Below are 22895 nucleotides of genomic sequence, written 5' to 3' on the forward strand. Positions count from 1 at the left end.
CTATATCATACTCAAAGGATCTGTCCAACAAGAAGATCTAACAATTTTAAATATCTATGCCCCTAACGTGGGAGCAGCCAACTATATAAACCAGTTAATAACAAAATCAAAGAAAAACATCAACAATAATACAATAATAGTAGGGGACTTTAACACTCCCCTCACTGAAATGGGCAGATCATCCAAGCAAAAGATCAACAAGGAAATCAAGGCCTTAAATGACACACTGGACCAGATGGACATCACAGATATATTCAGAACATTTCATCCCAAAGCAACAGAATACACATTCTTCTCTAGTGCACATGGAACGTTCTCCAGAATAGATCACATTCTTGGTCCTAAATCAAGTCTCAACCGGTATCAAAAGATTGGGATCATTCCCTGCATATTTTCAGACCACAATGCTCTGAAGCTAGAACTCAATCACAAGAGGAAATTTGGAAAGAACCCAAATACATGGAGACTAAACAGCATCCTTCTAAAGAATGAATGGGTCAACCAGGAAATTAAAGAAGAATTGAAAAAATTCATGGAAACAAATGATAATGAAAACACAACGGTTCAAAACCTGTGGGACACAGCAAAGGCAGTCCTGAGAGGAAAATATATAGCGTACAAGCCTCTCTCAAGAAACAAGAAAGATCTCAGGTACACAACCTAAGCCTACACCTAAAGGAGCTGGAGAAAGAACAAGAAAGAAACCCTAAACCCAGCAGGAGAAGAGAAATCATAAAGATCAGAGCAGAAATCAATGAAATAGAAACCAAAAAAACAACAGAACAAATCAATGAAACTAGGAGCTGGTTCTTTGAAAGAATTAATAAGATTGATAAACCCCTGGCCAGACTTATCAAAAAGAAAAGAGAAAGGACCCAAATAAATAAAATCATGAATGAAAGAGGAGAGATCACAACTAACACCAAAGAAATACAGACAATTATAAGAACATACTATGAGCAAATCTACGCCAACAAATTTGACAATCTGGAAGAAATGGATGCATTCCTAGAGACATATAAACTACCACAACTGAACCAGGAAGAAATAGAAAGCCTGAACAGACCCATAACCAGTAAGGAGATTGAAACAGTCATCAAAAATCTCCAAACAAACAAAAGCCCAGGGCCAGACGGCTTCCCGGGGGAATTCTACCAAACATTTAAAGAAGAACTAATTCCTATTCTCCTGAAACTGTTCCAAAAAATAGAAATGGAAGGAAAATTTCCAAACTCATTTTATGGGGCCAGCATCACCTTGATCCCAAAACCAGATAAGGGTCCCATCAAAAAAGAGAACTACAGACCAATATCCTTGATGAACACAGATGCAAAAATTCTCACCAAAATACTAGCCAATAGGATTCAACAGTACATTAAAAGGATTATTCACCACGACCAAGTGGGATTTATTCCAGGGCTGCAAGGCTGGTTCAACATCCGCAAATCAATCAATGTGATACAACACATTAATAAAAGAAAGAACAAGAACCATATGATACTCTCAATAGATGCTAAAAAAGCATTTGACAAAGTACAGCATCCATTCCTGCTCAAAACTCTTCAAAGTGTAGGGACAGAGGGCACATACCTCAATATTATCAAAACCATCTATGAAAAACCCACCGCAAATATCATTCTCAATGGAGAAAAACTGAGAGCTTTTCCGCTAAGGTCAGGAACACGGCTGGGATGTCCGTTATCACCACTGCTATTCAACATAGTACTAGAAGTCCTAGCCTCAGCAATCAGACAACAAAAGGAAATTAAAGGCATCCAAATCGGCAAAGAAGAAGTCAAACTATCACTCTTCGCAGATGATATGATACTCTATGTGGAAAACCCAAAAGACTCCACTCCAAAACTGCTAGAACTTGTACAGGAATTCAGTAAAGTGTCAGGATATAAAATCAATGCACAGAAATCAGTTGCATTTCTCTACACCAACAACAAGACAGAAGAAAGAGAAATTAAGGAGTCAATCCCATTTACAATTGCACCCAAAACTATAAGATACCTGGGAATAAACCTAACCAAAGAGGCTAAGAATCTATATTCAGAAAACTATAAAGTACTCATGAAAGAAATTGAGGAAGACACGAAGAAATGGAAAAATGTTCCATGCTCCTGGATTGGAAGAATAAATATCGTGAAAATGTCTATGCTACCTAAAGCAATCTACACATTTAATGCAATCCCTATCAAAGTACCATCCATTTTTTTCAAAGAAATGGAACAAATAATCCTAAAATTTATATGGAACCAGAAAAGACCTCGAATAGTCAAAGGAATATTGAAAAAGAAAGCCAAAGTTGGTGGCATCACAACTCCGGACTTCAAGCTCTATTACAAAGCTGTCATCATCAAGATAGCATGGTACTGGCACAAAAACAAATACATAGATCAATGGAACAGAATAGAGAGCCCAGAAATAGACCCTCAACTCTATGGTCAACTAATCTTCGACAAAGCGGGAAAGAATGTCCAACAGAAAAAAGACAGCCTCTTCAATAAATGGTGTTGGGAAAATTGGACAGCCACATGCAGAAAAATGAAATCGGATCATTTCCTTACACCACACACGAAAATAGACTCAAAATGGATGAAGGACCTCAATGTGAGAAAGGAATCCATCCAAATCCTTGAGGAGAACACAGGCAACAACCTCTTCGACCTCAGCCGCAGCAACATCTTCCTAGGAACATCGCCAAAGGCAATGGAAGCAAGGGCAAAAATGAACTATTGGGATTTTATCAAGATCAAAAGCTTTTGCACAGCAAAGGAAACAGTTAATAAAACCAAAAGACAACTGACAGAATGGGAGAAGATATTTGCAAACAACATATCAGATAAAGGGCTAGTGTCCAAAATCTATAAAGAACTTAGCAAACTCAACACCCAAAGAACAAATAATCCAATCAAGAAATGGGCAGAAGACATGAACAGATATTTCTGCAAAGAAGACATCCAGATGGCCAACAGACACATGAAAAAGTGCTCCATATCACTCGGCATCAGGGAAATACAAATCAAAACCACCATGAGATATCACCTCACACCAGTCAGAATGGCTAAAATTAAGTCAGGAAATGACAGATGCTGGCGAGGATGCGGAGAAAGGGGAACCCTCCTACACTGTTGGTGGGAATGCAAGCTGGTGCAACCACTCTAGAAAACAGCATGGAGGTTCCTCAAAATGTTGAAAATAGAACTACCCTATGACCCAGCAATTGCACTACTGGGTATTTACCCTAAAGATACAAACATAGTGATCCGAAGGGGCACGTGCACCCGAATGTTTATAGCAGCAATGTCTACAATAGCCAAACTATGGAAAGAATCTAGATGTCCATCAACAGACGAATGGATAAAGAAGATGTGGTATATATACATAATGGAATACTATGCAGCCATCAAAAGAAATGAAATCTTGCCATTTGCGACGATGTGGATGGAATTACAGGGTATCATGCTTAGCGAAATAAGTCAATCGGAGAAAGACAACTATCATATGATCTCCCTGATATGAGGGAGAGGAGATGCAACATGGGGGGTTAAGGGGGGTAGGAGAAGAGTAAATGAAACAAGATGGGATTGGGAGGGAGACAAACCATAAGTGACTCTTAATCTCACAAAACAAACTGAGGGTTGATGGGGGGAGGGGGTTTGGGAGGGGGGGGGTTATGGACATTGGGGTTGGGTATGTGCTATGGTGAGTGCTGTGAAATGAGTAAACCTGGCGATTCACAGACCTGTGCCCCTGGGGATAAAAATATATGTTTATAAAAAAAAAAAAAAAACTTTAAACAAAGTCAAAATAGAATAAAACTCTTCAACCTGATAAAGGACTCTAAAAAAAACCAGCAACATCATACATAATGAATGATTAAACACTTTATCCTTAAAATCAAGAATAAGGCAAGGCTATCTGCTTTTATCACTTCAATTCAACATCAAATTGGAGGAATAGTCAGTGCAATAAGACAAGAAAAAAAAAAACAGAGCTACCATATGATCCAGCAATTCCACTTGTGAGTATTTATCAATAAGAACTGAAATCAGGATCTTGAAGAGATTCAGTACCCCCATGTTCACTGTAGGACTAAGCACAATAGCTAAGATGTAGAAACAACTTAAATGTCCACTGACAGATGAAAAAAGAAAATGTGGTAATATACCTATGATGCAGTATTTTTTTTTAAGATTTTATTTATTTATTTGACAGAGAGATCACAAGTAGGCAGAGAGGCAGGCAGAGAGAGAGGAGGAAGCAGGCTTCCCGCTGAGCAGAGAGCCCGATGCGGGGCTCGATCCCAGGACCCTGGGATCATGACCTGAGCCGAAGGCAGAGGCTTAACCCACTGAACCACCCAGGCGCCCCAGATGCAGTATTTTTTTTTTTAATTTTATTTATTTATTTCACAGAGAGAGAGAGATCACAAGTAGGCAGAGAGAGAGGGGGAAGCAGGCTCCCCGCAGAGCAGAGAGCCCGACGTGGGGCTCGATCCCAGGACCCTGAGATCATGACCTGAGCTGAAGTCAGAGGCTTAACCCTCTGAGCCACCCAGGTGCCCCATGATGGAGTATTTTTAAAATTTTTTTATTTTCAGTAAACTCCACACCACATGTAGGGTTCAAACTCACAACTCCAGGATCAATAGTCACATACTCTACTGACTGAGCCAACAAGGCACTCCTTTACATATACACTGGAGTATTATTCCAACTTTAAAAATAAAGAAAATTAAGCAACATGAGACAACATGAATGAACCTTGGGGACATCATGCTACATGGAATAAACTAGTCATAGAAAGATCAATGCTGCATTATTCCAATTATATAAGGTATTTGAAATAGTCAAATTCATAGAACCAGTAAGTAAATGAAACATTCTCATAGGATATAGTCAGTATACAGAAATCAATTGTATTTCCTCATACTAGCAATGAACTAGAAAATAAAATTTTAAACATACTACTTACAGTACATCCAAATGCACAAAATTCTTAAGGAAATTTAGCAAAAGATATGTAAGACCTCTATACTGAAAACTGTAAAACTCTGCTAAGAGACATTAAAGAAACTAAATAAATGGCCATTTTTTAATTTATGAATGGGAGGATTCAATTTTATTAAGATGTCCATTCTCACCAAATTAATTCATAAATTCAGTGTAATCTCCATCAAAACTCCAGGAGGCTTTTTGTAGGAACTGACAAACTGATTCTAAAATTACACAGAACTGCAAAACAAACAAACAAAACAAAACCAAACCTAGACTAGCTAACAGTCTTGAAAAAGATCAATGCTGGAGAACATACACTACCTGACCTCAAGGTAATTTGTTTCAAGGTACAGTCATCAAGAGAATATGACAAAGGACAGACAAACAGATTCATAGAATAGAACAGAATGCTCTAGATATAATCAATCACACATATATAGTCAAATAATTTTCAAAAAGAGTGCCAAAGCAATTAAATGGAAAGAGGAATGTATTTTTAACAAATGGTGCTAGAACGGGTATCTATAGGGGGAAAAAAAGAACTCTGACCCCTACCGTCACACCACATGCAAAAATTAATTTCAGGGGGACTACAGACCTAAATGAAACTTCTAGATGAAAACAGGACAATATTTTCATGACTTTAGTGTAGGCTAAGACTGTTTAGGGAAAAAAATCAAATCACTAACAAAAAGAAAAAAATGATAAATTAGATTTCATCATCAAAATTAAAAAATTCTAGGCATCTAAACTGAAAGAAAAATAAGTAAAATTACATCAGTTCACAGATAACATGACCTTTTATGCAAAATACCCTAAAGATTCCACCAAAAACAATTATAACTAATAAGCAAATTTGGCCAACCTACAGGATACAAAAGTCAACACACAAAAACCAATCATTTCTATACACTAATAATGAACAATCTGAAAAGGATTAAGAAAACAACTCCATTTACAACAGTGTCAAAAAAAAATAAAATACTTAGGAATAAATTAAAGAACTGTAAGACTTGCACACTAAAAGTTACAAAACACTGCTGACAAAAATGGAAAAAGACATAAATGAATGGGAAAACATCCTGTGATCATAGATTGGAAGACTCGATACTGTTAACATGATAATACTATCCAAAGCAATCTACAGATACAATGCAATCCCTATCAAAATCCCAACGGCAATTTTTGCAAAAACAAGAAAACCCATCCTAAAATTCATATGGCATTTCAAGGGACCCCAAAGCCAAAATAATCTTGAAAAAGAAAAACAAATTGAAGGACTCACACCTCCTCCTCCTTTCAAAACTTACTACAAAGCTAGAGTAATCAAAATTGTGGTACTGGCATAAAGACGGACATATAGACCGAAAGAACAGAGCAGAGAACCCAGAAATAAATCCTTGCATATATGATCAAATGATTTTCAACAAGGGTACCAAGACCATTCAATGAGGAAAGAACAGTCATTTCAACAAGTGGGTTGGGGAAACTGGATATCTACATGCAAAAGAATGAAGTTGGTCCCTTACCTTACATCTATAAAAATTAACTCAAAATGGATCAAAGACCTAAATAAAAAAGCTAAGACTATAAAACTCTTAGAAAAAAAACAGAGCAAAATGCTTAAGATGCTGGATTCAGTAATGACTTCCTGAATATTACATCAAAAGCGTAAGCAATAAAAGAAAAAGTAAACTGAACTACATCAAATTAAAAACTATACACTGAAGGACATAATCAATACATGGGGAAATAGGGAAAGAAGGAAAGAAAATATTTTCAAATCATATATCTGATGAGGGTTTGATATCCAGAATATATAAAGAACTCCTACAACTCAACAATGAAAACAAACCAATTTGAAAATAGGCAAAGGACTAGAACAGGCATTCCTCCAATGAAGATACATAAATAGCCCAATATAAAAATATGTACATATCATTAGTGATTAGGAAATGCAAGTCAAAACTACAGTAAGATACAATTTCATACCCATTAGGATGGCTATTATCCAAAAAACAAAAAACAACAACAAAAAAAGAGAGACAGACAATAACGGGCGCTGATCAAGATGTGGAGAAATCTGGTGGGAATGTGAAATGGGGCAGATGCTGTAAAAAACAGTATGGCAGTTCTTCAGTAGCTGTGCCATTTAAGCAGAATTACTACATGATCCAACAATTCCACTTTTTGGTATATATAGAAAAGAACTGAAAGGGGGGCGTTCAGTTACTTGCACACCAATATTCAGAGCAGTATTATTCACAATAGCTAAAATGTGGGAATGATCCAAATGTCCAACAACAGATGAATGGATAAACAAAATGTGGTATATACATATGGGATATATTATTTAGCCCCGAAAGACTGAAATTCTGACACGTGCTACAACATGATGAATCATGAAAACATGCTAAGTGAAATAAGCCAGACACAGAAGAACAAATATTGTATGATTTCCCCTTATATGAGGTACCTAGACTAGGTATATTCATAAAGCTAGAAAGTATAATAGAGATTACCAGGGGCTTGTGGTGGGGGAAATGGGGAGTTATTGTTTAATAGATACAGAGTTTCTGTTTTGGATGATTAACGTTCTGGAAATATACAGTGATGATGGTTCCACAACAATGTGAATGACTATATTTAATGCCACTGAATTATACATTTTAAAAAGGGTCAAAATGGTAAACTTTAAGTATATGTAACTACAATTAAAAAAAGATAAAAATTTTTAAACTTCTGCTTATCAAAAGATATCATTAAGAAAATAAATAAGTTAAGTCACACATTAGGACAAAATAGTCACAACACACATATTTGAAACTAGACTTGTATTCAAAATATAGAAAGAGTTCCTACAATTTAAGAAAAAGACAAATCAATTTTTAAATGGTCTAAGACTTAAAGAAACACATCATAAAAGAAATATACAAACAGCCAATAAACAAATAAAAAGAGGCTCAAACCATTAGTCATCACAGAAATGCAAATCAAAACCAAAAGAGATACCACCTCACATAATGATTATTATGAAAAAGAAAAGAAATAACACATGCTCGGGAGGATGTGGAGAAAAAGGAATCCTTGTGCAGTGTTGGTAGGAATGTAAATTGGTGCACACACTATGGAAAACAGTATAGAATTTTCTCAAAAAATTAAAAATAGAGAACACTACTACCATAGTCCAGCAATTCTACTTCTAGGTATTTAACCAAAGAAAACAAAAATACTAATTTGAAAAGCCCATAGGTGCTCCTACGTTCATCACACTATTACTTAAAATAGCCAAAATATGGAAGCAAGCTGAATGTCCATCAATAGATAGATGAATGGATAAAGAAGATGAATATATATAACAGAATGTTACTTGATCATGAAAAAAAGAACAAAATCTTACCATCTACAACCATATGGACAGACCTAGAGGCTATTATGCTATAATAAGTAAAATAAGTGAATAGTCAGACACAGAAAGACAAAAACCATATGACTTTACTTATATGTGGAATAGAAAAAACAAAACAAATGAACAAATAAAAGCAAAACAGAAACGGACTTACAGATATAGACAACACTGATGGTTGAAAGAGGGGAAGGAATTGGGGGGGATGGACAAAATAGGTGAAGGGGATTAAGAGGTACAATCTTCCAATTAAATAAATAAGACATAGGAATATAAAGTACAGCATAAGGAATACAGTTAATAATACTGTAACAACTTTGTATGGTGACATATGGTAACTAGACTTACTGTTGTGGCCATTTCATATATGTATATAAACACTGAATCACTATGTTGTACACCTGAAACTAATACACTATTCAATTTAAAAAAAAAAAAAAAAAAAAAAAAAAAACCACCACAATGGTCAAACACTACACCTCTACCAGAATGGCAAAAATGAAAAAGACTAACAATACCAAATGTTGGCAAAGACATAGAGCAATCAGAATTTCACACTCTGCTGGAGGGTGTATAAACTGGTATAAGCACTTGAGAAAACTGCATGGCATTATTAAAAAGTTAAATACACATCTAACTTATGATCTAGAATTTCTGTTCTTGGATATTTATCTAAGAGAAATGAAAACATTTGTCCATCAAAAGCCCTTCACAAAAGTGTCTTAGCAGCTTTATTAATAATAGCCCCAAACTAGAAATATAGTATGTGTCCATCAAGAGAGAATAAATTTGATATGTCATACAATGGAATACTACTCAGCAATGAAAAGGAACAAATGAACACTACAAGAAAGAATCTCAGAAACACTATGGTAAGGAGAAAAAAATTATGGACACAAAAGTGTCTATGTATGATTCCATTTATACAAAGTTCTAGAATGCCAGGACAGGGACACAAAGGAATTTCCTGAGGTTACCGTAATGTTGTTTTTTTTTTTTTTTTTAATCTTAATAGAAATGTAGGCTACATTAATATATGCATTTGTCAAAAATGAAGTGTCCACATAAAGATCTACACTTCAATTATGGAAGTATACATCAATCTTTTTAAGAAAAGAAAGAGAACTAGGGCACCTGGATGGCTCAGTTGTTAAGCAGCTGCCTTTGGCTCAGGTCATGATCCCAGGGTCTTGCAATCAAGCCCTGCTTCAGGCTCTCCACTCAACAGGAAGCCTGCTTCTCCCTGTCCTACTCCCCCTGCTTGTGTTCCCTCTCTCACTGTCTCTCTCTGTCAACTAAATAAATAAAATTTAAAAAAAGAGAACAGATTTGATATTGGATTGCTTAAACAGTGAACTTTTGGGAGCACTGAGAAGTCCAGTTCTTTTTTTTTTTTTAAGATTATTTATTCAAGAGAGAGAACATGAGTGGAGTGGAGGGGGCAGGGAGAGAGAAGCAGACTTGCCGCTGAGCAGGGAGCAGGATGTGGGGCTTGATCCCAGGACCTGAGCCGAAGGCAGACACTTAACCGATGGAGCCTCCCAGGGTCCCCTGAGAAGTCCAGCTCTGCCGTGCGTCCACACGCGCTCATAGCAGACGATAACACAGTTCAGCAAAAAGAAGTCCAGAAATGTTACAAAGCCGTGGTTTTGCTGACTCTAGACCAGTTCAGCCTGCTTCCTCATGTATAACATGCTGAAGCTCAGCATCTGCTCCACCTTGGTACCTCCCATTACCATCAAGATGAGAGCACTTTGGTGGCAGTACTGTGGAGAGTTAAAATACTGCAGGATGATGGATAAATGGGTAAAGACTTCCTCTTCTGTGATTCTCCAAGGCCACCCATACCTTCAGACTTCTCTGGGAGAAGGGACTGTACCCTTAGAAATGACCTTTCCAACACCTGTCTGCTCCGTGAGAAAGCACCTGTACTGATTCACTGCTACTATACAACTCTCCAATGTACCTCCAAAAATTTTTCTCTCAGGCTTGCCCACTTAGAAGACTGAGCCAACTGTCACTACTTTAAATTACTACCAGTAACAAGAAACGGGGACGGAGGGTGGGAATCAAAGAAGGTTTAAAAAAAACAAAACAGAACAACATTCAGATCACCTGACTGGGAAATTCATGAACAAAAAAGCTTTAATACCAGAAACTTCCAAAGCATGCTGCATCCTTGCTTCCTAGCCACCTCCTGTCTCCAAACAGGGAGCTTCACAAGGCAACAACCATGACAGCCTTTCACAAACAGAAGCAATTCAAGAGCAGTCACTCCTGCCTCCAGGGACACAGGACAAGGCTGCTCTCTGTCAGGTTTCATTGTCATCCTCAGGCTCCCATGGGCAGGGCTGTACCAACCAGGTTCCCACTGGCCACACTGGAACAGGGCATGGGAGTAGGATGAGGGTCCCCCAACTCCTCAAAGTCCAAGGAGCTCTGGAACAAGCAGACCCATCCTAGTTACCAATTTTTTTAGGACTGACCAAGTGATACTAAGAGCCAGTCATTCAGTCCTTTGTTCTCTGGTCTTCCTTGATACCCCAGTGGTGTCAGCAAAAACCACCCGGTCTTGCTCACCTCTCGTTGGATCGTATCATGTAGTCAGTAAATTCATGGTCTCCCTTGATCACCTCCAAGGGGACCACAAGGTTGACGTCAGAATCAGTGTTCTGCAGCTGGTTGAGTTTAATATTGACTGAGAAGAGGTAATCCCGCACATCATCTATGCCCACCTTCAGGCCCTTGCACACCACATACCTGGGGGAAGAGATCCTGTCAGTCCACTGAGCAAGGGCTTCTCCCCCACATTCCTCCTCCCCAAACTCCCTGCTGAGTCATAAAGCTAAACAGACTTAAGACCATCACAAAGAACAGCACAGACTCTGCTGCAAAAGTTCAGTTCAATTCTTTCCTTTTTATGTTGGGCTGTATCTCTACCCTCTGCAGCAGCGGTTCCTGCCCTATGCCAGGCCAGCTGCATCACCATCACTAGGGAGTCTATTAAATTACACACTTACTTAATAGACTCTCCAGGAATGGGGCCCAGAAACCTGTGTTTTTAACAAGCCACCCAGCAGTTCAGACTGGCCACAACTTCTCTCACATCATGCAGGAGCACTGCATACTGTGTCCCCACTGGGATAACAGCAGTGCCTCTGGTTGGCAGCCCCCTTTCCCCTGCCCAGCCCATGTCCCTCCAGGTGCCCCTTCTTCTGGTCACCTTCTCCTTCCTGGACCAAGCCAAGGATCCCCCACCTAAGTGTGCGGAATCAGGCTTGTGGAGAAAGCAGAGGCTGAAGTGGCACACCACAGAACCATGAGGGTCAGAATCCGATCTCCTACTGGTTCTAACTACGTCCTTAAAAATCAGGGTTTTAATGAAGCTTGAGTAGTTATGCCAGAGATGCAGCAGGATGTGCTGTGCTAACATGCAGTCAACTAGTCTGATTAGAACGGAGAGGAAAGCCTCACCTCTCTGAGTTGGCAGGACGGCTGGTAATCGGCTTAAACAGACACACTCGTTCGAAGCAGCAGTAGAGCAAGTAGATGAGCCCTACACTGAATGGTGTGAATAGGTCAAAGGTTTTACAGATGAAGTGGCCGCCTAGAGTTGAGCAAAAACACCAACAGCAGTCAGTGGGTTCTATCCCAGGAGGCAATAAGGTAACCTCAGGGAATAAATATGACAAAGCCAAGGACCCACTGCCTGGGCCCATTAAAGGAGACAATTTAAGGGGAAGACTCAGCTTTCGAGGGGCTTCTGGGGCTTCTATAGCATGTACTCCCCTAAATTCCTCATTTAGCCTCATTTAGCCACCTGAGATAAGCAGGGTTTTTTTGTTTGTTTTACTCCTAAGCCCCGTACATGCTCTTGTCCAACGGGGCCTCTAATGGGTCTTAGGCCAGGGAGACAGCTGAGAAGTGTCACCTGTTCGGACAACAGACAGCGCCATGAGGAACTGACAGAGCAGCAGCTGTTTGCTGAGGATCTCTTGCAGGTTCTCCTGCCCCTCCACGGAGAAACCCTGAAATGAGAGGGTAAGAAGCGGAGTAGGAAAGAGACACAATGAGGACTTCACAAGAGCGAGGAGGAGGAGGCGGCGGTGGCGGCGGCGACACCGCTGCTCCCCCACAATGAGGACTTCATTCATCCCTACCCCATCCTCACTGAGACGTCTTCAAGTGTTTTCATTGACTTCCACCATCTGACTGACACAGACACAGCTCAGCGTTTAATTTATTTTGGCACAGTCATATGGCACCTCATGGGTGAAGTCAGCACTAGGACCCAGGCCTGACTACTAGAACAGGGCCTTCCTTCTGCTTCATCGCTCCCACGGGTAGAAACAAGTCTACTTTTTCAAGAAGACGGTCCAAAAAAGTGTAAAACCCGTGTGGGAATCCAGGGGAAGAGTAAGGGAGGACGGAGGCAAAATACTGGCTGGTCATAGGCCAACTACAAGCTAGGAAACAGAATACCCTGTTCATCCCAAGAGCCACGGAGTGGTGTGACGGCTCTGCCTGGTCTTACTCAGCCACTGTGCTGATCACCGACAAGGCCCCAGTATGGTGACAGAAGAAAAGTTAGCTCAACTCTTGTCACAGTAATCTCTCTTTCTCTGCTGACCAAAACCCCCTTCCTGTCTCAAGACCATGGAGCCTCTCCCTCCAGCTGGCAGGGCCTCTGGCCAGGGTGTTTGTTCAAAGAATGTGCCTTCCTGTTCCTCGAGTGGTCTCCCTGCCTGTGAGATGCCAACAGGAGCAGAGAGTCAAGCTCACACAGAAGTAAAGGAGGCCAGTGGCTGGAGGAGCGGGGAGAGGAGAGCTGCTGTTTACTGGCCACAGAGTTTCAATTTCACAAAAAGAAAAAAAGCAGGGTAATCTGTTTCAAAAAATGGGGGGCATACTTAACACTACTAAACTGTATACTTAAAAATGGCTGAGATGGAACACTGTGTATGTTTTTTATCACAATTTTTTTAAAAAGTAAAGGAGGCTGACCTCTGTTAAGCTAGCTCCAGCCAGACCAGGTCTCCCTCACTCAGTCCTACAACGGTAATAGCTAACTGACTCAGAGTCCAAAATTGTTTAGCCATGTCCTCCAGATTTACAAATTTTTCTCAAAATGCATGTCTATTTGTAGGATCAAAAAAAAAAAAAAAAAAAAGCCCAAGTCACCAGTCTATATTGCCTAAGCAGAAAGACAACCCTCGAGTTTGCACTCTGTCTGCCAGCCACATGGCACTAACAGCCTCAAAAGCACCATTAGGCCCCCACGTCTGCTCAGGGGCAGGGGCAGGGGCAGCTCATCCACCCTCTGCATCCCCCAAGCCTGTCTCTCTGCTGTTCCCTGCTGTGCACAATGCTTTGGTAAGACAGGGCATCTTCAGATCCTGTGCTGGCATCCTGCCCGTTCCTTCACCTTTCCACATTGTTACTGCTTGAGAGGCCACCCAAGGACCTCTGAGGCTCTTCTCAATTCTAGCCATGTGACACTGGAGAGTTGCCACATTCTTTGTCCTTCCTCTTAGAGGAAGTAGCGGCCCTCTGCAGAAAAGATTTCTAGCAGCATCATAATGGGATGCCCTCTGTACCTCAAGCAGCTGCCCAAAGAACAAGGCTCCCTGAATATTCACTTGAGCCCAACCACTGACCTCCAACCAGAGCCTCCTGTGGGTTCCCCCGAGCTGCTGCCTTTGGTTTTCTGGTTATCTGTCAGCCATCCAGAGGCTTAGGGATGTAAGGACAGCCTCTACCAGGAAACAAACCCAGGTGACAAATGATGGAAACGTTCTTCCCAATCACTTTTGCCTAGTCCACTGTGGTCACGGTTTTCACCTACCATCTCTTACAGCCAACCAAGGCCCTCTGAGGAAGTGAGCTAAGAATCCACTTGCTCCAAGCAAAGATGTCCACAACATTACAATGTTGACAAAAGAATCACTGAAAATGTGTGCAGAAAGAATAAAAACATACATCACACATCCCTACTATCTGAATAGTGAACCACCACCCTCTGGGGCAGCAAAGGACCAAATAAAACAAAATAAGCCTCTAACATGATAAATCCCTAAAGCATCACCCTGTGGAAAAAAGATCACCCACCCCATCGGCCATCAGAAAGTGGACACCCTTGCGATCTGTGTTATCCAGGACAAAATTCCGAAAAGCAGTGATGTTCTCCGGGCGGGTGATATCTCCATCTCCATCGATCCCACCTTCACCTGGCAGGGCACAAGATTCACAATCAGCTCATCCACCCTCTGCATCCCAGGAGCTGGGACACAAGCACTCTGGGGCTGGGAACACAGGTTCTCCTTGAGGACCAGGAGAAAAGGCCCTGTGGGGAGCAACTCACTGCAGGATCTATCCTGCCAAGCTGCCTTGTAGTGATGGACCAAGAGGCAAAAATAGGGCCCTGCTATAATAGAGCAGAATTCAAAAAGAGTTGTCTAGTGAAGAGTCACCAACTGAAACAGAGGAACTTCCTCTCCAAGACTGAAGTTGTGTTTAAAGCACCAACATGGGGGCGCCTGGGTGGCTCAGTGGTTAATAAAGCCTCTGCCTTCAGCTCGGGTCATGATCCCAGGGTCCTGGGATCGAGCCCGGCATCCGGCTCTCTGCTCAACAAGGAGCCTGCTTCCTCCTCTCTCTCTGCCTGCCTCTCTGCCTATTTGTGATCTCTGTCAAATAAATAAAATCTTTTAATAAATAAATAAATAAATAAATAAATAAAATAATAAAGCACTGACATTTAGAAACCAGTATCAATTTTTAAATAAGAACTGTTACGAAAGAACTTGGGATTTGCTGCCAAATCACAGCAATCAAGAAAGAGTGGAGGGGACTGTGTGGGGCTGCTGAGCTGTCTGTTACCCAGTGCATTCCACACCCGGTGCATAGTGCTGGAGATGGGCATGGGGTTTGTATTTGTTAAGAACTCTGCCAATTCTCAGCCGGAGATCAGGCAGTTTCATTATCTCCTGTCACCACAAGAGAAGAAAAGAGGATTTAATATGGTTTTGATGAGAGTTTGCCTTGTGGAGTGTTTAACCTGCATCCTACAGGCCTGAGGTAAAAAGAGACAGTCTAGAGGGAACCAAGATCTTCATGACATGGACTGGAAACCCCAGGCTGAGGGACCCAGTAAAGGAAACATGCCCAGTGGATAATAACTGCTTCTGACCTAGAGTCCCCACAGAGGCCAGTCTCCCATTGCCCCCAGGACCTCCTCCTCGGTGTCCTTACCATAGTAGGGTTCGAAGAGCTCACTGGAGGCCGAGTAGAAGTCCTCCAGTTTGAAGTCATTAGGGCCCTTCAGAGTCATTCCAAAGCCCTTTGCATGCCACTTCTTCCTCCATAGCACATACTCTGAGAAACCGCCTGGGCCTGCACAGACGTCAGCAAAGTATAGAAGCTCAGCTTCCCGGTCCTTTACCAGTGGTTTCTGCAAAGGCAAGTTGAGGACAAGGGAGGAAGGGAAAAAGTCTGGCTCAATGGGGAACAGGAAGGAGAATGCAGGGGGAGTAAAATGAGCCTTTCAACAAGCATAGTGCAGAGCTCCCGCCAGGGCCACAACACCCAGGAGATGTACCCTCTGCAGTCCCTGCCCTCTGGAGTTGCCCATCCCTACTTCAAAATACCCCTGGTGCCCGCAACCATAGGGCCCAGCTCAGACTCCTAATAAAAGCATCTTAATAGGAATCTGAGCATGCATTTTTATTTCTCAGAGTCTTTTCCTTACCATATCCTGCCTTACAAGAGTCCCACTGAGTAGACTAGATGCTGTATCCCCCACTTACAGACAGAGAAAAAAAGACACCAAGACACAAAGCAACCTGTTCATAGCCTGCATGCAAGAAAGCTTATTCAGAATCCAGTCAGCCTGACTGCTAGACTCAGGTCTTCCCATCCAAAGCCTGAGGGGCTCTAACATCTCCCCCTCCCAATCACAGGGCCTACCTTTCCAAACCACAGCCTTTGCTTCCCTTCTCTTCCTTCTCGACTCTCCCTACTTTTTTCCAATTAACTTTTTATTTTGGAATAATTTTAGAGTTACAGAAAAGCTGCAAAGACAGAGTTCTCATATACTCTTCATCCAGATTCCAATTCTGTTGACATCTTACCTGGCCATTTGTCAAAACTAAGAAACCAATATTGGTATACTATTAACTAAATTCGACTTGATTCGGGTTTTATTAGTCTTTGTTTTGTCCCAGAATCCAATCCAAGATACCACAGTGCACTGAGTCTCCTCCTTTTTGCATTCCCTTCTCCTGCCTTTGCCCCTCTGCGGGCCAGGTGCATGGGGCGGCGGTGCAGAGCTGGAGGCCAACAAGGCAGAGGGTGAAGGAGACGCTGGTGTGCAGCCCCCAGAGGGCCCGCCCACCTCAGAAATAACTACATTACAATCATCGTTTGAATTTTAACTGGATTACAGGTTTGGTCACTCCAGTACCTTTTAACTCTTAATCTGATATTTAAGTTGAACCCAGCACTGGCCCATACTGTGTTTCCCTTCTATACACCTGGTCGCAGAGGGCGAATTCTACTTGTCCCGACCTGGCTCCAAGGCACAGTGGATATGCCATCTGCACTGGTGACAAGAAGAGACTGAGCTCTAGAGCAAATGACTAAAGAAGACCCTGAGGAACATCCAGTGAGAAGGAGCTTAGGCAGCTCAGAACCTCCCTCTCCATAGGTTTGTCATGGCTGAGTACTTGTCCAGAGTTCTGTAACTGCTAGATAAAGATCAGAAAGCTTTAGGGGAAGGTTTTAAGAAAGAAATGGAAAATACAAATGTTCACAATCTCATCACTTTCTGGGTGAAAAGGGCCCTGCCTCTGATGATAGCTATCCAGCTTCATCAAAACAGTGAAGAAGTCTCTGGAGAAACTGACTTCAGCTAAAAATAAACTTCATCATCCTATGACAAGCCCACCCAGGCATGCGGAGATGTATCAGTTCTTGCTCTTCTTTCCCACCAATCTAGCCCAGTATTCTTTGTTCCTGAGCCATCAATTATTCATATTTTTGGATTATATTCATTTGCACACACAAAAAAGACCTAATGGCACTTACTGAGAACATTATGTGGCATTTTCTAGGCAGCACAGTGGCAAGGAGGCAAGAATCACAAGTTTAAGGCCTGCACACACTGGGAAGAGGAAAAACAATGTTCCTCACCACTGGCCATACCTAGCCCAGGCTGTAGGCTTTCCCAGAGAGCTGCTGGCTCAGGAAGGCTGGGCGAAGGAAGGAAAATTAATCAATGAAAGAATATTACCTCCAAAAAGAGGGCATAAGTATGGGTGCCTGGGTGGCGCAGTGGGTTAAAGCCTCTGCCTTCAGCTCAGGTTATGATCCCAGGGTCCTGGGATCGAGACCCGCATCGGGCTCTCTGCTCGGCAGGGAGCCTGCTTCCTCTTCTCTCTCTGCCTGCCTCTCTGCCTACTTTTGATCTCTCTCTGTCAAATAAATAAATAAAATCTTAAAAAAAAAAAAAAAAAAAAGAGGGCATAAGTATGATTTCATTCTTTGATTTCAAGACATGTGGCCCTCACAGGTCATGGCCAGAAGGTCTTTTCATAGAAAGGACAGCTGGAGTTCTCACCTCTGCCACCTACGGGCTGTGCAGCTAAAGGCAGCATACAATTTACGCCTTTAAGCTTGAGCTCCCTCAACTGTAAATTGGGACTAATGTAGGTTCTCAAGGCTATTGTGGAATTAAAGTACCATATGTCAAAGATGGTTATAAACTGTAAATACTAAACAAACATAAGATGATACAATATTCAACTAGATCAAATTCCTTGGAGTCAAAATTCTTGTCCCTTTCCATCACCTCATGCAGTACTCAAGCTCAGGGGGTACTTTGTAAGTGCTGTCTAATTTCTTCTAAGATACCACTGCAACTCTAAGATCCACATTCAGTTTTTGTCTCCTGTAAGGCTTCACGGACAACATCTACTTACTTCAGCAATATCCCCAAGCACACAAAGCCCACACATAATGTTATGGTTTATTATAGGCTAGCATATCCCCCAAGAATCTAAACTCCCTTCTTTCCCTTGTCTCTTCCAATTCTTGTTTATAACTCGTTTCCCTACATAGTCTCTTCTTTCCTTTTACCACAACCCACAGAACCAGAATGCCAGTGAAAAACTTCATAGTCCCCCACCTCCCACCTCCCCACACTGCTCAGGCTTCAAGTTCTCCATGTTCTTCTAAACCTGCCTGATCCAAGAACTACTAAGACCCTAGCAAACCCTTCAGCCACTCCCGTCTCTACGGGTGACTGTGCTAGAGCACTCTGCTCACCTGAAAAACACACTCTGGTCCTCAGGGGAAAACAGAGATGAAAAGAGAGAAGAAAACAGTAGGGGCTGGAGAGAAATCACTTCCTATAGTGGAGTGCAGGGAAACATCTCTGAAAGGGCAATTCTCCATGGCCAGTAACAATCAGTTCAGGTCCAGAAGGTGCCTGAAGCATTACAAACACAGCTGCCTTTTCCTATGTAACTAACATCTCCACCCTTGACCTGAATGGTTCAACCCTGGTGCCTCCTTCGCTTTCCTGACAGCAAAAGACAATAACCAGATCCCAGCTGCTGGAGGCATTTATAATCAAAAGCCCAAAATGATGTGGCTTCCCAGCAGCCTGACAGAGCTCCTCTGCTAGGCAGGGGTTTAAAGGAAATCATTTAGAGCTCAGAAAATTAAACCAACATTGTATCAACCTAATTTTCTCAAGATGCTAACTCCAAGAGGTCTTTTGTGCTGCCTGCTGGTCCTGGAAAACAGGGAGGGAGACCTGGGGGAGAGAAATGACTATGGGTTGGAGGGGTCCACATGCCAGTTTTGCCAGCATGGAGGGAAGCAGTAAGGGAGGTGGAACTGAAACACTAAAGAACTTGGAAAATAAGTTCCTTTAGCGGGTGGATAATCAGGGGCCTAGTGGAAGTAGAGTGAAGCAGAAACAGGTTTGGGAACAGCTGGCTCCTGGCCCGTCACTGTCAAAGAGAACTAACTTTTAGGACTGAGTGAAAGTGCTTTGAAACCCTGAAGGGAATGCTAGAATGAAATTTCCTTTTTTCTCTATCATTATGGTGTGTCTGTGTTCAGAGAAATGAGATGGAGCACAGTAGAAAATCATTTTGCTCTACCACTTCTTGAGAAGGACCAAAATCTAATAATTATGATCTCACATGAAGCTGGTTAAGAACAGCAGAAAGGGAAAGTGGTCACATCCGAAATCACAGATCTTAGAACTGGAACAGATCCTAAAGGCTTCTGGTGCTACCTTAACCCTCTGACATGATAGTAGAGCTAATTTCAGGGATGAGGCAGCTGAAGCCCAAAAAAGGGATGAACTTAAGCGACACCACCTACAATGTTAAGTGCTGTACTTCCTGCCCCACAACCCGTCACTGAACAACACGCCTAGATTTTCAGACAGGATACTGATTTTAAACGGACCAGTCAAAGGACCCAGATGCTTACATTTCATTCAATACTCATATCACATTTCCCCAAGCACTCCCTTCTCATACCAGCCACAGCACACAAATCAGATGATGTCACAGGTTTGAATCTGGAAAACAAGCTCACTATAAAGACTACATACTCATCCTGGCAGCAACTGGCCTCCACAGAAAGGCTTTACAAACATTCCCACCCCACACCCTTGCCAGTTCTCGAATCCACCAGAACTTCCAGAACCTAAATGCCACAGGGAAGGGATCCCATCTATCTCATTCAAAATTATATTCCTGGTACCCAGCACATGGTAGGAGCTGGATAAATATATGTTTGATGGATGCAGGAGGAGGGCCCACACTCTATCTCTTACCCTCCTCCTCCCTGCTCCCTAGGCCTACAGATGTCACAACTGCTGATTTTGCCCAGAAATGTCCCTTTGCCACTGCTGTAAGCCCTACCCTCCTCCACCTGGGGTGAGCAGCAGGATCTGCAGAGTTGGGGCTTACAATTCTGGGCCTGAAGCCCTAGAGACAACTGCTTACTGGAGCATCCCTGGGACCATAGGAAGCACCATGGGACCTAATTTGAGAAGCTCAAAGCAAAATCTCTCTCACATAGCAGGAATAGTCTCCTGACATTGCACAAATGGCAATTTCTAGGCCACTGAAGCGTAAGCCCATTTAGCACTATGAATTCAGACAAAGAATTTTGTTCTCACCCCACAAGAGTCGCGTGGATTTGTAAACATGCGATCAAACACAAAATCCATGTTAGCCATCTTCATTGCCGCCCTGCATTAAAGACGGAAAAGCACAACTCAATACACCAGATGTATGGAAAACTATGAAAAGGTGGAACAGTGGATGTCAGGGGAAGGGAAAGGTGGGCAATGTCAGCAAACCTGTTTAGGAAGAAGACTCCTCGGATCATCTCGTAGGGATTGGCCCGGGTCCGAGCTCGCCGCATCTCCTCCCCATCCAGGACATCGAACACACTCTGCCCAGGGAGAGTCAGAACCTTAAGGTGAGCATCACCCTCCAGGAAGGTACAGGGGACTTAAGAGCTTAAGGAGCCCATCTCAGCCCTTGGAAGAGCTACAATACTGCCGCATCCCAGCTCTGAAATGACTAGTTGTGTGACCCTAGACAAACTGCTCAATCTCTCAGACCCTCAACTACCTCACCTGTGAAGTGGTAAAAAATAAATGATAAATAAAATGTATTTATCATTTATTTATATATCCCTGCAAAATGGTTAATAAATGGCACCTGTGGGTAGGCACAAAGCCACCTGCTGGCATCACAAATCCTCAGAGCAAATCTGTTTCTCCAGTCCAGCAGCAATTTTCCAAGGGACCAGAGTACTGATAGTAAGGCTCACTCAGAGGGCAAAGCAAACCAAAACCAGTGTTTTGTGATGGCACCTACCCACACAGTAGGGATTCCTTCTCCCTTCTTCTATTTTCTCCCTGAGAAAAAAAAGCCTCACTTCACCAGAGTTCCAGTCACCTTAAGGATATTCCCAACCCTCTGCCTACAAAAAAAAATTTCGTGAGGCTGGTCTGAGTCTTCTTCTCTAACCCATTTCTTCCTCAGAGCTTCCCTGGCTCATCCTGCCCTGGGCCATGTACTTCCTGACACAAACTCACACCGAAAGCTATCAAGGAAAGACTAACATTTGCCCAGCATGTTAGGGGCTTCACGCTGACTATCCAATTTAATTCTCAAAACAGGAAGTATTTTCTCCGGGAAGTATTTTCTCCCCATTTTACAGATGAGGAAACTTCAGAGCAGCTAAAGCAACTGACCTAAGGTCACACAGCAAGAAAGCTGCAAAGGGCCTAAATTCACAAGGATGTGAATTCAGGTCTACCCGACACTAAAGAATCATTCCAAACTTTTCACTACACCACGCCCCCTCAGGACTGTGATGGACCGACCCACTGAAGTTAAGTGGAGCCTTTCCTGGCTACCGACCACAGGAAGAGCATAATACTACAAGGCCCCAGGAAAAGGATACACTGGAGAAATGTGGCAAGCCACACATTTCATCTCCAAGAAAAATCTTAGCTAAACTTCGGTCCCCCACCCCCAACCAATTCAAAAGAACTGTAAGAGCCCAGCACATGCCCTCACACAAGGTATTCCAGCCCCACAGGCCTTACCTTACACTGCAACACACTGTGAAGCAGCTCTTCCCCACAAAACTCTGTCTCATCTTCAATAATCATCTTTCTCTACAGAAAGAAGAAAATAATCGATAATGACTACGTATGACTGCAGTTGGGGGAATGAATGGAGAAATGAGGGTTCTAAGTGAGTAGAACAAGAAGGGGCTTGAGTCTCTGCCAAGAACATCAATCCCTGAGGTGCAGGAAAGAGAAAATCCTAAACCCCTCTGGCTGTACTCCAGATGGCTGGGAGATGAAGCAGCCCCCTGGGCGCTCTGACTAGAGCACCATATGGATACAAGACTCATGAACGCTGAGGCTGAGAAAGCACACAGGAAGGAAACATTCTAGCTGTCTGCCCCCAGAGCATGGAGGCAGAAGGATGGGGACTGCCCTTAAATGACAGAAACCCGTCCTTCAACCAGGAAGCCTCTTGATCTGTAAGAGGTACAACTGCACTGACCTGGTAGCATCAGAGATAACGAGGGCTCAAGAGACCCTCACAGGGGTGTCAAATCAAACCTCATGGCTCAGTGAGGCTATCTCTAAACCAACGATGCTCAAACTTGGGTGTTCTCAGGTTTTACACATTTCAAAACCACTAAGGACCCCAAAGAGCTTTTGTTTATGTGGGGGATATATACACAGCAACATTTATTATTAGAAACTAAGACAATTTATTCAGTGTAAAAGAACACACTATGTTAACACAAATATTTTTATGAAAAATAACTATATTTCCCAAAAAAACTTTTAATGAGAAGAGCAGCACTGTTTTTCATTTTTACAAATCTCTTACTATTTGGCTTAATATAAGATGGCCAGACTC

General features: G+C 42.2%; 1 protein-coding gene across 2 annotated transcripts in view; it reads right to left on the bottom strand.

Annotated features, from left to right (window-relative positions):
- CMTR1 (cap methyltransferase 1) overlaps positions 1–22895 on the bottom strand; it is a 55607-nt gene that overhangs the window by 16328 nt on the left and 16384 nt on the right. For both annotated transcript variants that reach the window (XM_047733257.1, XM_047733256.1), the window contains exons 6-13: positions 22061–22132; positions 20798–20892; positions 20615–20687; positions 15664–15862; positions 14521–14639; positions 12344–12440; positions 11887–12019; positions 10993–11172 (exon numbers count right to left, since the gene is read on the bottom strand). In XM_047733257.1, coding sequence (XP_047589213.1) covers positions 10993–11172; positions 11887–12019; positions 12344–12440; positions 14521–14639; positions 15664–15862; positions 20615–20687; positions 20798–20892; positions 22061–22132 — 968 coding nt within the window. The remainder of the gene's footprint in view (positions 1–10992; positions 11173–11886; positions 12020–12343; positions 12441–14520; positions 14640–15663; positions 15863–20614; positions 20688–20797; positions 20893–22060; positions 22133–22895) is intronic.

Source organism: Lutra lutra, chromosome 6, assembly GCF_902655055.1.
Source record: "Lutra lutra chromosome 6, mLutLut1.2, whole genome shotgun sequence".
Classification (NCBI taxonomy): Eukaryota; Metazoa; Chordata; class Mammalia; order Carnivora; family Mustelidae; genus Lutra; species Lutra lutra.